The sequence below is a fragment of the Rhodofomes roseus genome, assembly GCF_022264815.1.
Source record: "Rhodofomes roseus strain CIRM-BRFM 1785 chromosome Unknown C8Q71scaffold_32, whole genome shotgun sequence".
Taxonomy (NCBI): domain Eukaryota; kingdom Fungi; phylum Basidiomycota; class Agaricomycetes; order Polyporales; family Fomitopsidaceae; genus Rhodofomes; species Rhodofomes roseus.
Genome location: NW_025952988.1, coordinates 84,262 through 98,699, shown reverse-complemented (window position 1 = coordinate 98,699; position 14,438 = coordinate 84,262). Strand labels below are relative to the sequence as shown.

General features: G+C 52.0%; 6 protein-coding genes across 6 annotated transcripts; 2 read left to right on the top strand and 4 right to left on the bottom strand.

Moving 5' to 3' along the window:
- The first annotated feature begins 387 nt into the window (after positions 1-387).
- Positions 388-2,870, top strand: C8Q71DRAFT_786591 (uncharacterized protein). Its single transcript, XM_047925143.1, has 13 exons — positions 388-639; positions 695-729; positions 784-953; positions 1,011-1,018; positions 1,072-1,133; positions 1,211-1,308; positions 1,374-1,466; positions 1,587-1,734; positions 1,800-1,815; positions 1,874-1,922; positions 1,985-2,016; positions 2,076-2,242; positions 2,300-2,870. The coding sequence occupies exons 1-13, from the start codon at positions 506-508 to the stop codon at positions 2,392-2,394; spliced, it is 1,107 nt and encodes a 368-aa protein (XP_047773606.1). The 5' UTR covers positions 388-505; the 3' UTR covers positions 2,395-2,870.
- A 197-nt stretch (positions 2,871-3,067) lies between these two features.
- On the bottom strand, positions 3,068-4,384 carry C8Q71DRAFT_786586 (uncharacterized protein). The gene is made up of 5 exons (XM_047925142.1): positions 4,203-4,384; positions 4,125-4,142; positions 3,806-4,071; positions 3,459-3,746; positions 3,068-3,404 (listed from the first exon to the last, which is right to left on the bottom strand). The coding sequence occupies exons 1-5, from the start codon at positions 4,350-4,352 to the stop codon at positions 3,389-3,391; spliced, it is 738 nt and encodes a 245-aa protein (XP_047773605.1). The 5' UTR covers positions 4,353-4,384; the 3' UTR covers positions 3,068-3,388.
- Positions 4,385-5,883: 1,499 nt separating this feature from the next.
- On the bottom strand, positions 5,884-7,553 carry C8Q71DRAFT_716997 (Clavaminate synthase-like protein; the record flags this gene model as incomplete). Its single annotated transcript, XM_047921132.1, has 10 exons — positions 5,884-6,139; positions 6,198-6,260; positions 6,323-6,494; positions 6,555-6,639; positions 6,698-6,805; positions 6,868-6,944; positions 6,998-7,050; positions 7,104-7,146; positions 7,200-7,431; positions 7,500-7,553. 10 exons carry the CDS (start codon positions 7,551-7,553, stop codon positions 5,884-5,886), a joined length of 1,143 nt encoding a protein of 380 aa, XP_047773604.1.
- Positions 7,554-8,709: 1,156 nt separating this feature from the next.
- C8Q71DRAFT_372487 (MFS general substrate transporter) lies at positions 8,710-11,734 on the top strand. The gene is made up of 25 exons (XM_047918140.1): positions 8,710-8,935; positions 8,986-9,078; positions 9,133-9,157; positions 9,211-9,239; positions 9,290-9,298; positions 9,347-9,418; positions 9,477-9,510; positions 9,564-9,657; positions 9,713-9,807; positions 9,860-9,904; positions 9,956-10,004; positions 10,057-10,122; positions 10,180-10,295; positions 10,351-10,396; positions 10,452-10,462; positions 10,519-10,559; positions 10,609-10,703; positions 10,761-10,825; positions 10,877-10,938; positions 10,992-11,013; positions 11,064-11,136; positions 11,190-11,253; positions 11,307-11,336; positions 11,389-11,435; positions 11,488-11,734. The coding sequence occupies exons 1-25, from the start codon at positions 8,895-8,897 to the stop codon at positions 11,664-11,666; spliced, it is 1,503 nt and encodes a 500-aa protein (XP_047773603.1). The 5' UTR covers positions 8,710-8,894; the 3' UTR covers positions 11,667-11,734.
- A 240-nt stretch (positions 11,735-11,974) lies between these two features.
- Positions 11,975-12,608, bottom strand: C8Q71DRAFT_786570 (uncharacterized protein). The gene is made up of 3 exons (XM_047925141.1): positions 12,422-12,608; positions 12,362-12,399; positions 11,975-12,306 (listed from the first exon to the last, which is right to left on the bottom strand). The coding sequence occupies exons 1-3, from the start codon at positions 12,518-12,520 to the stop codon at positions 12,015-12,017; spliced, it is 429 nt and encodes a 142-aa protein (XP_047773602.1). The 5' UTR covers positions 12,521-12,608; the 3' UTR covers positions 11,975-12,014.
- A 162-nt stretch (positions 12,609-12,770) lies between these two features.
- C8Q71DRAFT_786557 (uncharacterized protein) lies at positions 12,771-14,068 on the bottom strand. Its single transcript, XM_047925140.1, has 9 exons — positions 14,046-14,068; positions 13,708-13,996; positions 13,623-13,657; positions 13,410-13,576; positions 13,342-13,352; positions 13,223-13,284; positions 13,059-13,156; positions 12,912-13,003; positions 12,771-12,856 (listed from the first exon to the last, which is right to left on the bottom strand). The coding sequence occupies exons 2-9, from the start codon at positions 13,758-13,760 to the stop codon at positions 12,814-12,816; spliced, it is 561 nt and encodes a 186-aa protein (XP_047773601.1). The 5' UTR covers positions 13,761-13,996; positions 14,046-14,068; the 3' UTR covers positions 12,771-12,813.
- Positions 14,069-14,438: the final 370 nt, after the last annotated feature.

Below are 14,438 nucleotides of genomic sequence, written 5' to 3'. Positions count from 1 at the left end.
GAATTTGCTATGAGACTTACCACCACCGTATCATAATGCTGATAAGTATTCCGCGGGGTTTGTGCTCGTCCAGTCAGGCAGTACAGTTACCACTCGTTCTACTTACTTGTGGGTGGTCCCTGCACAGGCTCCTCACGAGTCGGCCCGTAGCATTGCGAATGCTGCACTCGCCGTGGATCAAGTTCTGAACCGCATGAACGACACCGCGGTTAGTGTAGCCGTAGGGGAGCTATCGGTAAGCATCAGCAACAATTTAATCGAGGAGCTCGTTATGCTGACAGTCTGAAACGGCTTCAGAACTATAAACGGGCATCGGTGCGCGAGACCCTTGCTCCTGAACATCAGCGGTTGCCTACTCCGTATCCGCTGTTCGACTCCAAATCAGTAGGACGAACCACCACACGAAGTGGCGTCTGACTCATATGCATGGTGCGTAGGTGGTTACAGCGGAACGCTCATCCACTTAGAAGCTTCGCGTGTGATTCGTTGGAGTTGCCGATAAACTATGTGGATCATCATCTTGCTGGAGAGGATAAGAGGTCCGTGGTTCAGGAGCTGTTATGCGCCGCCTTGCATCCCCTACCCGTATACAATGTCGAGCGTTCCAGCCGCAGAAGCTATACTATACGCGGGTGACTGGTGAGTGGAGTAGTGTCATACGCTCATCATAACATCCATTCATCGCTCTCCGCAGGTTTGATCAGAGCTGCGCGGATGTGGTCGTCGCCAGTGAGTGCTATTGTGATTGTATATGTCTCGGATGACCGTAACCTAGGATTTCAGCTGTTCTTGTCTATGACTATTTTCTCACCGTCGGTGATGAGATAGACCTGTTTTGGCGCCGAGGAGGTCATCCTGTCTGCAAAGTTCTGTTCCTCTCTTTGCGGGTTGTCACCCTTGGAGTTGCGATAACAACCGTCCTTGCTACCCAGGAAACACGGTACAAGCCGACTGTGAGTATCATATTATCGCCTGACTGGCAGCGCTCATAATTTCCACGACGAGTAAAGATTAAGGAGTGAGCGATGTCTTTGCGCAGGTCTTGTATCCCAGCTAATTTTTGACGTGTAGTTGTGCTGCGCAAAACGATGCATACATGACATTCATGCTCATGGCAGATTTGATCATAGCAGGTATGGGTTCCATATATCTGCCTCACATAAGACCGATTCGTTATGTGCTGACCTACAATTAAATTCTCACTCAACAGTCGTAACCTGCCTCCGCGTGTACGCGGTTTCCGGTTTCCGGTGGACCTGGACAATTCTCACGGCAGTATTGGAGGTGGCTTACCTTGTCATGATCTCTGTACGTTTTGACAACCGTCTTGTCGTTGAGTATGTAGCTGACATCGGACACACTGGGTAACCAAGAGCGTAAACCTGATTGTTTCTTACCAGACCATGGAATTTCAATCATTATGGACATGCTGGCAGTCGGAAAACCTGTCTTCAGTTCAAGGCACAGCGTAGGTGCATCCTAGCATCATGCAAAATATCACTGACCGAGAACTTGCTCATCTCGCAGAGGTGACTCACTGTGTGCCAAGAATTGCGATGGACTGATGTCTTACTGTTTCCCTTTGTGCAGCGGCTTGGGCAATGGTTGTCTGTGCCACGCTGTCTGACATGACCGTCGTCGTAGCAACATGGATACGAGCCTTCCCATACGTCCGACTTCAGTGGAAGAATCGAATGTGGGCTCCATCTATAACTTGGTTGTTGTTTAGGGACGGTGGGTACCTGCCAAGCAGTGTCAATCTACATACGTGATATCTAACAACAGTCGGTGCCAATTAGGGACCATCTACTTCCTGTGTGTCCATGTGCAATGTATCACGACACACCCATCGATATTGATTCCTCGTTGCCAGTATAGTCTTGCTTTTGAACATTGGCATTTGCATCAGCTTTTGGTCTAGCGTACGTCGAGGTCTACTATTCCTCATCACTTGAAATTGACGTCTCATTGCGTGTTCTTCCAGAGCGTCGACTACATCATCGACCTGAATGTACCGTGAGTATCAACGCGCGACGTTACACAAGTGCTCACATGAACCTGCATGGGTTTCGCAGACTCAAGCTAGTTCTGATATCTCGGTTGTTGATCAATCTGCGAGAGGCGCAAGAAGACGATATCTACAAGACGTCCTTCGGGTGGACTGGTAACATAGCAGCTAGCATCGGCTCATCGCCTCTAGCATTTGAACGTACGGACACCCTCAATGAAGAGGAAACAACGGGTTCGTTTCGTATTGTTGATCTGAATCTCGGATAAGAGTACGCTGAACATTCTCCAGAAAGCGAGCAAGTTGGCGCTGGTCATGGCAACACTGACTCGGATGCGGATGCCGCTCAAGCCCCTGGCTCCAGGACCGAGGCTGTCGACGCTTGACACTTCGTTGCGGATCACTTCACACGGCGGACTTCCTTACATCCTCGTACTCTTCGAACACAGCAATCATCGGTATAGCCATGATCGAGCGGCGAATGGAGGACTTCAACAGTCCTATGACGACGGTGTAATGTAGTAGAACAGTGACGAGCACGCCGTGAAGGGATTACCGAGCGCTCGGGTATGGGTGTACTACTAGCGCATAGTGGCCTATAGTGGCGTGCAACAGTCCGAGCTAGTACATAGGTTTTCCCCGTGTCAGATCGGAGCGATCGGCCGTTCTGTATGCATACCATGGGCTGCAGTGCTCGAACTCAGTGAAAATAATAGACTGCGGTCTCTCATGTCGGCGATGAGACGCTGCTCCAGGTGCTCCGAGTCGGCAGAGTAAGTATTCGACGAAAATCTTGACACCAGGCTCGCCAAGAAGCTCTGGCAAGACACCCGCATGCCATTCTCCACACGGAGCAGTTGACGTGTTTCATGTTGGAGGACTCTGCTACGATGGCGCGCCGGCTTTCTGAAGAACTCAATGCATCAATCCATAGCTCTGGTCAGATCCGGGAAACCTCCGTGAAGTCCAAGACGTAGTGCGTACTGATTGCTGTCTTCGAAACTCATACTAAGGTGGCGGGCAAGCATCTCTACTTGCCGTCGAACCAGCAACGAGGCATTCGCAGAACAGACTTCGGTTGTACATTGTGCAAGTTATGGATTACTGTGGTAGTATACAGTGCGAAGATGCTGTGTATAACTTAGCGTGTAAAGAACAAGAACGAAAGCGACGTGGCGGGTATAACGATACACAGCAGTACGAAGGGTCCGGTCCGGGGTGTGCGACGGGCGACTAGAGGGATCCAGCGATACACAAGAACGAACGCGCGGTCATCAAAGATCCGGCGAAGAGGCACGAGCAAGTCCAGCGCTCGTGGTGAGATGCGGCGAAGACGATCGACGTCGCCAGACGAACGAGTCAGAGGGATAACGGAGATGCTCATCCGTAGACGATCCTGCGCACGCAGTTAGCTTTGATGCAGGAGAAGGGCGGCAGACAGAACACGCACCCCCTCGGCGTCGTCGAGATGGGCTTGAAGTCTATCCGGCCGGAGTCCACGAAGTGCCGGAGCACATCGGACCAGTCGTCGCGCGAGTCCCAGGAGATTTTGCCGGGCGCGTCAATTTCTACGGGCATGACCTGGCTGATGTCGCCGCATTGGATGAGGATGACGGCGGTGCCAATGCCGCCTGAGCGACGACACCGGTCTTCGCGTCGCTGGATGTCGGCGCCTACGAGCGGGTCGTTGTCGGTAACGTATGTACGAGGAACTATGTGTGTCCCCTTGATTGTGAATCTGCGTTTCCGATCATGAACATCATACTACGTAGGAAATCGTGATCAAAGGTCACTCACCGACGGAGTGCGTCGGATGCCGATGGGTTATACCTCAGTTCGATGAGGAGAGCGTTCTGGCGGACATTGGAGGGAATGCGCTTGAGTTGGAGCGCCTGGAATCCTGCCCAGCCGAGAAGTGATGAATGCGACGAAACGAATTTGCGCAGGTTCTTGACGAGGGTCTCGTCAGGCGCCCCTGGCTGTTTCGCGGTAGCGATCTGGCCGGCTGTGTGTTGGCAGATCTGTTTGTGGGAAGACCAGTGCATCTTCTGGCACTCTTGCGACTAAATCCCCAGTCAGATTCATCTCGATGACCTCGCTCGAAGCGTATACTCACGCAGTACTGGGTGGTCATCTAAATCGGGAAGAAGGTCAGTCAAGTCGATCGCAAGGAGGATGTGCGGAAGTGACTCACACATCCACCACAGAGACGGAAGCGAGTGCCAGACGGCTGCTCGACCGCACCACACTGATCGCATAGCCGGTAGCCCCTCTGTTTCTGGGGAGCGTGGGAGGGGGTGTTGAAGTAGTTCGCAGCGGCGGGCTGTGCGTAGATTGCGGCCATTGTTGGTTAGTGGGCAGTGTCCCTGAGATCACTAGGAGATGATACTGACCGAGTCACTCTGGCCAACATTTTATACCCCCAGGCCGACTTACGGCGAGCGTGCAATTGTGAAGTCGGTGCGAGCAAAGTTGGCGGTAATTGTGAACGTGGTGCAGGTGCACGCCACCGCCTGCCTAATCGGGCGAGCGAGATCGCCGATGCGCGCCTTGTCTTTTTGTCTTGCGCCCTCCGCGGCCGAGTCAAATTCGCCCGCTATTGTCTCGCCCTGCATTCGCGAAGCCCCCTCCGCCTCGCTCCTCCGCGAAACAAAAAGATCCATCGCTACCACCACGCTCCTCGTTCTCAACACAAAAAACCTCTATCGCCCGTCTTTTTGTTAGTGGATCGCAATTTCATCGCCTCGGGATTCGCTTCCACGAGCTCGAGGCTCGAGCAGAGCCCGCCTGCCCCATGCAGCAATGCGAACAGGACCGGTGCCGAGGTGCTGGCACCTTTGACGTACATCGCGGCTTAGGGTTGTGGTCCTTGTGGATTCAATAGATGCGGCCCACTGTCTCGTCGACCTGCCAGCCGGTGGACTCAGATTGGAATATCAATCTCGAAAGGTGCCCGTCTTACAATGTATCGGCCGAGGTCCGGGTCCAGCGTTGCGGCTTACTTGCCACTGGCTGACATGACACGCGAAAGACTCGACATTGTCAAGATCGTATGTGGATCTAGCACGACACTCCAGAAGCACCTCTTCCCCTCAATCTTCGCAGTGGCTCTGATGTGATCACTCCACCACGTCCGGAGCGGACGCACATTCGTCCGACGCCTCCGGGCTCTAGGTTACTTCCGATGTGTGTACAATGGTGTGTGGTCTCGACTTGACCAACGGCCCATCCTCGAGGCCTAATAGTAACTTTCTCGGTCAATCACATTGTCATCCGATACGTCCGCGTCCCTGCCACTGTCAGGCACCAAACGATTCCCCAGGACCCCACCGCCAACCCAAGTTAAGTTCTCTTTTGTCACCGGAGACTGGAGAGCACATCGGGTGCAATTATGCTTCCGCTTCTCGTCTTCTGTCTGCCTCGCAGTCGTCGGGCACCCTCTCCCCCTCTGTGACAATAAGTCTTCGCTGTTACCAGGACGACGAGCCTATTCCTACTGGACGTCGCTGTGCTACGACTGAACGAGAGGTACAACGTTTACTTCTATTCGCTTCGACGTCTCAGGCACCCTTTACTCAGACATGCGATTACTTACTTACAAAACTTATGTACAGGTCGTTCGTATCGTCGAAGTCGTACCAATCTCTTCGTGAATAGACACCACGGTAGTCTCCTAGCCGATTCTCGCGGGTCGCTCGTCTATTTATGTCGTCACAGTTGAGAGCTCTTAGTACGCACAAGACATTATCATTTTCCGAACAAACCCACCGAAACGACGGGAAGGATTCTTACGGCAGCATACAGACATCAATTCCCTTGTATCGATACAACCTTTCCTGACTGCAATAAAACACCGCTCTATACGTACGTTCACCTCACGCCGCGGCCCGCACCGGGGGCGGCACGCGATCGTACACCTTCTCATTCCACCCCGGCAGGATCTGCGCCGTCTCGAACTTCGGGTCCCCACGCACGGCGCCATAGGTGCGCTGCCACTTCTGCTTCGCAAACGTCCACTCTTCCATCGTCGGGACGTGGTTTCCGCTCTTCTCGAACTCGTTCTGCGTGCTGTCCGCGCGCTGGAGGACGGGCGACTCCTTGACGGTCGAGAGGACGACGTCGTTGTTCGGGCTGAGGGTACCATCCCCTGTAAGCGTTAGGATCGATGGAAAGTCCACAGTGTACATACCGCGAGAAGTACAGAAGGCCGAGACGGTCGACGTGCTCTTGATCCTTCGGGGGAGCAGCCACCCTGTGATCACGTGCCTCAGTAGGTGCTGAGAGACGAACACGGTACACCGGCGAATCACGAACCTGTGGATCGTGCTCTTGACGTAGCCGCCAGTCAAGAACGAGAGTGCATCGCAGGCGTTGACGGTGATCGTAGCGTCCTGTGGCTTGACCCACTTCCACTCGCCGGTCGTGTGGTTCTTGATTTGAAGCGCAGAGACGGGCTGACGGAAGAGCAGCGTCCACGAGCCGAGATCTGTGAATGGCAGTCCAGTTGACTAAATTGTGTCTTTGGTTAAGATGGAATAGGGCTTACCAGTGTGTCCACGGCCCCAGAGCCTGCCGAGCTTAAGGTTCTCCTCGGGTGTGTACTTAGTGTACTTCATGTAACGGAGGTGATCCTGAGGGTGGTGCGAGGTTAGTCAGGTCCATGCAAGTACCAAGTGTACGCTGGCGTACCTCGCTCTTCTTCTCATACTTGTGAAGGTTGAGGAAGTAGTCCTCGGGGAGTTCGAGCGCGACGGCTAGCAGGTCATGGAGGTGGTCCAGAACCTCGGTGTGGAGAGACTGTCATAGAGAGTGAAATGAGCCATGGTTGTGAAGCTCCCGAGCGATGGATAGAAACACACCTTAGCAAACTCCTCGATCTCAGGGAGGAAGTCCTCAATGATCTGGGGGTGGTCGTGCTTGAAGAAACCATCAAACTCTATTGTGGGTTTATTTAGCGTGATACGACGCATATGTCGCAGGACCACATACTGGGGATGTTGTAGATCTCCGTGTGGTCCCTCAGTCCGGACACTGGCTCAAGACTGCGGACTAGGTCAGCAGAGCAGACGATTAGCGTGCAGCTAGTATGACTCACACTCGACGTCCAGAAGGCACGTAGCCGTTGAACTGACCCTGTTCTGATATGGATTGCGTCAATGAGTAACTAAAATATGTAAATGTTGGTGCTTACCCAAGCCCTCCGGAACGTATTTGAGCTTCTCCTCACGTGGGAGCTCGTAAAAACGCTTGCCGAGTGAGAACTGGCGGTTCACACGCTCCTGGGAGATGTTGAAGTTCTTCACGTAGAAGAACCCATCCTCTCGCACGGCCTTCAGAAGGGTCTGAGCGAGCTCTTTCTTGCCTTCAGGTGTAGCGAGGAGGCTGAAGTCGAGCGTGATGAGGTCCGCCCAGTCCAGATTTTCCTGAGGTCGGTAGGACAAGATACGACTTCAAACTTGTGTGAGGGAGCTACAATCGGGAGGGCACTCACCTTCGTCTCGGGAACGAAGTTGAAGGAGCCGAGTTCAGGTGCGGGGACGGGCATCGCGTATGAATTTGAGCGAGCTTAGGGCGATAGACAAAGCGGACGCTCTGCTAGATAACGGCCAACTGCTGCTCTTTTCAATCGTCCTCGCCAGCCACATGACGAACAGCGAGTGCATGGTAAAGTATGGTGCGTACTTCGCCGCAGAGTCGTCGGGACGGTTGGTCAGATGCATAGGTCACCTCATTCGATTCCCGGATGATGCAATCCACAGTTGACGTTCGGGGGCGGGAGCAGGAATGGAGATAACACCAAGCCGGTGGCTCCAACTAGACGTTCGAACATGGTCAGCATGGAATGTCAAGGCACAGGCTGCACGTTGCGGTCCGAATGCTAGACCGTATTGCGTCTTGGATGTGCCTGCAGCACGGGTCGGGACTCATATTTCCCGACAAGTTCGCAGCGAACGCGGGGTGAAATCTGTCCACAAGCAAAGTCGATAAATGCTATTGCGATTGCCAAGAGCATTTCGTGCCAGCGATGATATACATAGACAGACCTCTTGAATTGTTAGACGCTGCCAGACTCGGACAGGTTGGCGGTGTCCTTCATGTAATTAGCTGCGGATCAGATCTCAGATCCCGACTACCAATCGGAGATCTGGCGTGAGATCCCCTCCCGTGCCAACTCAGGCGTTGTCACTCATGAGCGAGCAGTACTGTGCTACTAGCTACACGCTATCAACTGGTCTTGTCCATGCTGTGTTTTGTCTGAGGGTTGTACGCTACACTCATCGCCAGTTCGACTCGTCATAAGCCTGTACATTGTCCATCGAACCAATGCGCGCTCGAGAGTCGACCGGTCGACCATCCTCGGGCTCCTCGTCATCGGTCAATGCTCCAGGCTCGTATGGATGTCGGGTGGGTGTTATCTTGCATGTAGGTTATTGAAATGGTACTTCTTGCGGACTAGTGATACTGATGCAATTCTTGATGGTATAGTGCAATACGTGCTTCTACGAGACGTGGCGTTAGAGCGTGACCTACTGTCGCAATCGCCCTCGTTCCGAATCGCGCGAAGTTTGCATGCCTGCTCATGAACGCGGTCATCGTTGCGCTGAAAGAAGCTGAGCGGTTGGCTGTATCTACACTGGCCCATGCTTGACGGAACACACTGGGCTCCGTGAGCGACACAGGAAATACTAGGCACTCATCTGCGGGCGCTAGTACACGCTCAATGATGCCATCCAAGAGATGGATGAGCTTTCGTCTGCAGGGCTGAGATAACTCACAGAGGTAGTAGTTCTTCGCCTTCTTAAGTAATGTTGCAGCCGCCAGTCATGTAGGGCTTGTTCGCACTCGCCCTCGCTCAGGCTTATCTTCCGTGTACGCGTACGCTACCATGAGCAAGACAGGTCCGCGTCCGTTCAGCAGCTACGTATGGTAGGTCGAAAGGCGTATGTTGATCTTCCTGTTACCGATTCCCGTCGCAGGGACACCTGGAACAAGCCTCCGCAAGAGAGGAAGTTTCTCGCGAAGCTCGACACATGCCTTTTGACTTACGCGGCGCTGTCCTACTTCAGCAAATGAGTTTATATTTCGCGCTGTCTAGTTATCAAAACTTACATTTCGACCTTTACGTATCTGGACCAGCAGAACGTTACGGTGAGCCTGTCTCGGCTCGGAGTGTGTTTCCTCTCTAATGCGGCGGTCGGCAGAATGCATATGTGTCCGGGATGCAAGAGGAGTGAGTGCTGATCGCTGTCGATCATTCATGTAACTGACGGCTTCTCACAGCCTTGGCCTGTGATTTGCAGTCTTTTTTCTCCATGCTCCTTGCTGATCTTTCTGCAGCCATGGGAACCAGTTGAACTACATCACAACTGCTTGGACGTGCGGCTATGTCATTGGCCAGATTCCCGCTAAGTATATACTCCTCTTCGTATCATATACACAGTCGGAGTCCTTACGTTCTATATTTTAGTATGTTGATTACTAGAGTGCGCCCATCGATATGGGTATACTCAGCACTTCCGTGGCTTCACATTTATTTCTAACATGATCCTCATAGATTCCGCTCACAGAAGTAGTCTGGAGTGTTCTGACCATGACTCTGGCGTCTGCGAAGAACTTCAGCACTCTCGTTGCCATCCGTTTCTTCGTCGGTAAGTTGGCCTGTCTCTACCAGCTAGTGTCAGGGACTCCTATCCAGTATCTCAGGTCTTGCCGAGTCCTCGTTCTACCCGGCCATGCAATACGTCACAGGCAGTTGGTACAAGCCTGAAGAACTCGGAAAGCGAGCTTGCATCTTTCATGTAAGCCTCGTCCTTTTGTAAGCTTGTTCGATTGAGGATTCACCAGCGGTAGACGGCAAGCGCTGTCGGCCCCATGATCAGTGGTTTCCTGCAAGCTGTACGTCGTTTCGAAATGGTGCACTGCGGTCATGATCATACTAGTTGGTAGGCGGCGTACGACGGTCTAAACGGGACGTGCGGCCTCGCAGGCTGGAAATGTAAGCTACATGTTCAGAATTCGAGTTCGTAATTTGATGTTGGACTCCGTAGGGCTCTTCATCATCGATGGGATCATCACGGTCCCCATCGCTCTCCTGGGTTTCCTCATCATGCCAGGTCAGCCGAAGTTACCATGAATGACGCATCGTCTCACGTGTGCTATTCTGTATTTAGACCTGCCCTCCAACACCAGGCCAAACTTTCTTTATACTCAAGAAGATATCGACATCGCCAATCGTCGTATGGAAGAGATTGGACGGAAACCTCCTGGTAAATTTACGAAGAAGAAGGTACGTCCTGACCTATCGACTACGTGCGATTCCTGACGGTATTGTGTGACATCAGGTCTTGAAATTCTTCACGACGTGGCACCTGTACTTCTTAGTCCTCCGTGAGTCGCAACGCCCGTGCTCAAGCCGTTCGTCGCTGATTCGATTCTGCGACAGTGTATGTCCTGGTACGTTCGAAGCCTTCATTGAATTCTCCGTCTTGTGATTCAAACTGGTCATCTAGTTCAACAACGGCGGTAATCCTGCGGGTTCCATGATATTCTGGTACGAGAGTGTTTGCGTATATGGGCACCAAGGTCTCACACGATTGTAGGCTGAAGAGCTTCAATACACCCGAGAAGACCGTGTACACGGTTGCGCAGATCAACACATACCCGCTACCAATCAATGCCGTACAAATAGTCACAAGTGAGTTTCGTACGGTGAGAAATACAACGCTCATCAGCTGATTCATGACGCTTGCAGCCCTCACATGGGCATGGTGGTCTGACGCTGTGCGGGCGCGTTGGCCGCCTATGGTGGTTGCCGGAGTAAGCATTATTCAGGCTATGGGTGTGTTGCTTTGACGCGTATTTTTCTAGCTATGGAATATGACGGTCTGCATCGTCTTGGCCGCTACACCTGTGTACACGCACATAACTCGGTAAGATAGCAGGATGATGCATCCTATACACTTGACACTCATTCGTACTACAGGCGCTGGGTATTCTACTACATGGTATGTGCCTCTGTGCCTGCACATGGTGTTTGATCTGAAGGAACGAGTAGACGTCGGTCAGCGGAGGACTGTCCGGACTGATCCTATCTTGGGCAAATGAGCTCACTGGGCATGACAGCGAGAGTGCGTACTGCGTTACTACGAAGACTAGTTGTGTACTAAGTGGTTATACCCAGAACGCGCGTTTGTCGTTGCATGCTGCAATACGTTCGCATACGTCGTGCAGACATGGTTCCCCACGTATGCATTGTTTGTTCACTTTCCTCTGCAGATTGCTCACTTATTCCGGACAGAGTCCTCTTTCCTCAAGTGGAGCAACCCCGGTATGTTCTAGATTTGTGATCCGACGGACGTGGCTGATGGATGCGTCAATAGCGTCTTCAAAGGAAACGTGGCGACGGCCTGTGTGAACTTCGCTATGGGTAAGCCTTATCCATCTACCCAGGGGCCACCAACTCACCACTCTTCTATCAGTTTGTACAGCACTCACTGTACTGGCGTTGTCGCGTCGCGATGCGCGGAGGAAAGCACGCGAAACGCAGATTGACGACGATGTCACGGATGGCCATGTCTCGCCTGACAACGACTCCAAACCCGATACTAAGGACGGCAGCATCAAGTCAGTTCTGGTGGTTGAGGAGCTTGTAAGATAGTTGTATCTACGCCTGATCACTGTGAATTAGAGACCCTTGCCGCAACCTCGATAGCGTTGTGTCTGTTCGTGCGCCGCAACTGCGCTGGGTTCATCCTACCGGCAGATGTTTTGAGGCTACAATCATAATGTCAATGGCTGTATGTAAGCATTGTACGACTGAAGTCTGAAGCATTCGGGTCAGAAGATACGATCCCGTTGTTCATCGTTGCTGCGCTATGCAGCAGCAGGAGGGGGATAGTGCCCATACTTACGCGGGTGCGCAGCTGATACCTGTATGGCTTCGTAACGAGCTGGAGATTTGGCTACGAACGTATGCATATGTGTAGATGACAATGCTGTTCTCCGTCTAAACACGCGCTACGCTGATTTCCCGCAATTCGTGAGCTTCAATACCGTGCCCGTCCGCTACTTCATCCACATCACTTGGCTCATCCCCAGTTTCATCCTCCGTGGTCGGTTGATGAAGGCCAAGACGAGGTGTATTGTCCGTTGGGTCTGGATTGAACTCGATGCTTGACACGTGAGTGAGGTCGTCCAGGAAATGGGAGAAGCCGGAATTTTCTTCGTCCATGATGACATGTTTGAGAGCACCTTCCCGGAGGTTGAGCAGCAACCGCGCAAGCAGAACCATTTGAAACCTTTTAACGACGGGCGTGAACAACGTAGTTTCCAGCATCATTTGCTGTGACGTACGACTGGGAAAAAGTGTCGAAGTAGAGCACATCCTGTTTCTGAATATTAGTGACCATGTACCTTGACGCAAGCCAACTTCCGCACAGTGAAATACGAGAGTAAGAAAGCAGTGACGGTTAATAGCAACATCAAACTGTTGGCAATCGCACATGAGTGCATAAGCTCTCAGCCCATCGACGCGCGCGAAAATTAGATACGACGTACATGAAGTAGATAGTCCCTGACAGAGCGAGTCATGACATGATCGACAACAAGAAGCGATTTAGACGACTTACCATCCCTTAGTATCAGCCAGGAAATGATATGTGTTTTCTGTCTAAGAGGCCTAATCCGATCACCATTTCGCCGTACAAGAAACATCATCCTCGTCCATGTGATGCAGGCGACAATGACCTGTGAAATGATATTGCAAATCAAAGCAGCTAGCTGCACTAAGTACGTGAAGTGGCTAGTCAGCGCATGAGGCTGTGACCCAATGACTGCAAGGCCCTACCGCTTCGTAAGCACCGTTAGTTAACGTCATGTTGGTGAATGAGACATGATCGCTTACTTTGCGGCCACACTCCCGGAGTACGTAAAGATGTTGCACATCACGATTCCATCAATATTCTGAACTGTGTATTGAGTTTTGGCGTTGAGGTACTGAAAGGCGGTTCTTAGCAGTTGCTTTCCTTTGCGAGTGCTGATGTCGACTGACAAATTTGATAGTGACGATGAACATACTGGTCACAAATACTACAGAGGCCCACCAGACGTTTAAGCCACTGAGTGCGAATACGCGGATGGTTGAGAGGACTGGTGGAGGTATCGTACACAGCCTCAGTTGGAGATAATTATCTCAGATGATGGACACATACGTACCTGCATCTAATGCATTTCCGAGATCGGTAACAATTGCAGCACTGAGATACAGCCCACGGCAGCTGTTAAAATAATTTGTCAATAGTCGCATCCCATCGCTCTAGCCGCTATACACTGACATCTCCACGTTCTGTTAGGCATGAGGTCAGATTTAAAGGCAGCGCTGCATTTTCGGAGAGCGTCTCACCGCACTACCAAAGAACATGCTGATCACATTGGTTATCGCCGTGCCGAGTGTTGTCAAGCGAATCAGAATCAGTAGCAGAGACGACCCGCGAAACGTCTTCTGCGGTTGCGACCAGAAAACAGTGACCTCGGTGCCAGTTGTCAGTATATAATCGTAGATCGGGAACACTGAATTGTCATCAGCATTTCATAAGCGTTCTGTGCGTGCACAAACCTGCACAGGCAATGCTGACATAGCCCATCACTATACTGCAGAGTCTGTCAGCACGCATACTGGAGTGGCGAGGAATCGCACTCACCCGCTTTGCAAGTCCGATATATCCTGGGCTGAGGACGAAGACATAGAGGACATACGATTTGAGTTGAGAGTCGGGGATGGCAGTAGAGCACCTATGGGGACGGTCTTTATGGTGTCGCTAACCGCTGACTTCAGCGGCTGAATACCTTCATTTCAACGCGACCCCTATGCTGCGTCGCACGTCCAGCCGCGTGTAGCGAGTGTATGCTGTGGTGAACCATGTGGTAGCATGTTCATACATCTCATCCGAACGAACATACTGGCCACTTCCGGAGCAAAGTCTGCTGCCACTACTGTTGTTAACAAGGCACACACTTGAGGAATTTAAAACCACTGCACCTGGTCCAGCAGCGCCTTGGACAGCGTTCTGCGAATTCTGTGACTTCCCGGATGGACGGACAGCTGCAATCGACGACCGGCTCCATGTGTATGCTTCTCCTAGTGACCGTCGCCTGAATCCCTGAAGATAATTTTAGAGCATTGCCCACATAATCGGAGCCAAAGTGATGACGTTGCAATTGGTGGCACTCATACAGTCGTAGCCCATGCAACGCGCAGGATTCAGGTACTTCAAGCTTAAAGGGGTATTTGATTAGGACACGTACATGGCCCAAGGAGTGTGAACAGGGACGCAGGAGTCTAGGATCAGCCCACCGTTGACCAAATGTTCATCGACAATTCCGCGTACCTTCTACATGAACACAAAGTACGACTGAAGATGCAGTGGTCAGC

Coding starts and splice junctions, on each gene's coding strand:
- C8Q71DRAFT_372487 (XM_047918140.1), top strand. CDS start 8,895: ATGAGCAAGACAGGTCCGCGTCCGTTCAGCAGCTACGTATG. Junction 10,296..10,350: donor GTAAATTTACGAAGAAGAAG/GTACGTCCTGAC, acceptor GTGTGACATCAG/GTCTTGAAATTCTTCACGAC. Junction 10,939..10,991: donor GTGTACACGCACATAACTCG/GTAAGATAGCAG, acceptor TTCGTACTACAG/GCGCTGGGTATTCTACTACA.
- C8Q71DRAFT_786557 (XM_047925140.1), bottom strand. CDS start 13,760: ATGTCCTCTATGTCTTCGTCCTCAGCCCAGGATATATCGGACTTGCAA. Junction 13,577..13,622: donor TGTCAGCATTGCCTGTGCAG/GTTTGTGCACGC, acceptor ATGACAATTCAG/TGTTCCCGATCTACGATTAT. Junction 12,857..12,911: donor TCCGGGAGTGTGGCCGCAAA/GTAAGCGATCAT, acceptor GTGCTTACGAAG/CGGTAGGGCCTTGCAGTCAT.
- C8Q71DRAFT_786586 (XM_047925142.1), bottom strand. CDS start 4,352: ATGGCCGCAATCTACGCACAGCCCGCCGCTGCGAACTACTTCAACACC. Junction 3,747..3,805: donor GCATCCGACGCACTCCGTCG/GTGAGTGACCTT, acceptor TCGGAAACGCAG/ATTCACAATCAAGGGGACAC.
- C8Q71DRAFT_786570 (XM_047925141.1), bottom strand. CDS start 12,520: ATGCACTCATGTGCGATTGCCAACAGTTTGATGTTGCTATTAACCGTC. Junction 12,307..12,361: donor TTCGACACTTTTTCCCAGTC/GTACGTCACAGC, acceptor CGTCGTTAAAAG/GTTTCAAATGGTTCTGCTTG.
- C8Q71DRAFT_786591 (XM_047925143.1), top strand. CDS start 506: ATGTGGATCATCATCTTGCTGGAGAGGATAAGAGGTCCGTGGTTCAGG. Junction 640..694: donor ATACTATACGCGGGTGACTG/GTGAGTGGAGTA, acceptor CGCTCTCCGCAG/GTTTGATCAGAGCTGCGCGG. Junction 1,923..1,984: donor GCATCAGCTTTTGGTCTAGC/GTACGTCGAGGT, acceptor GTGTTCTTCCAG/AGCGTCGACTACATCATCGA.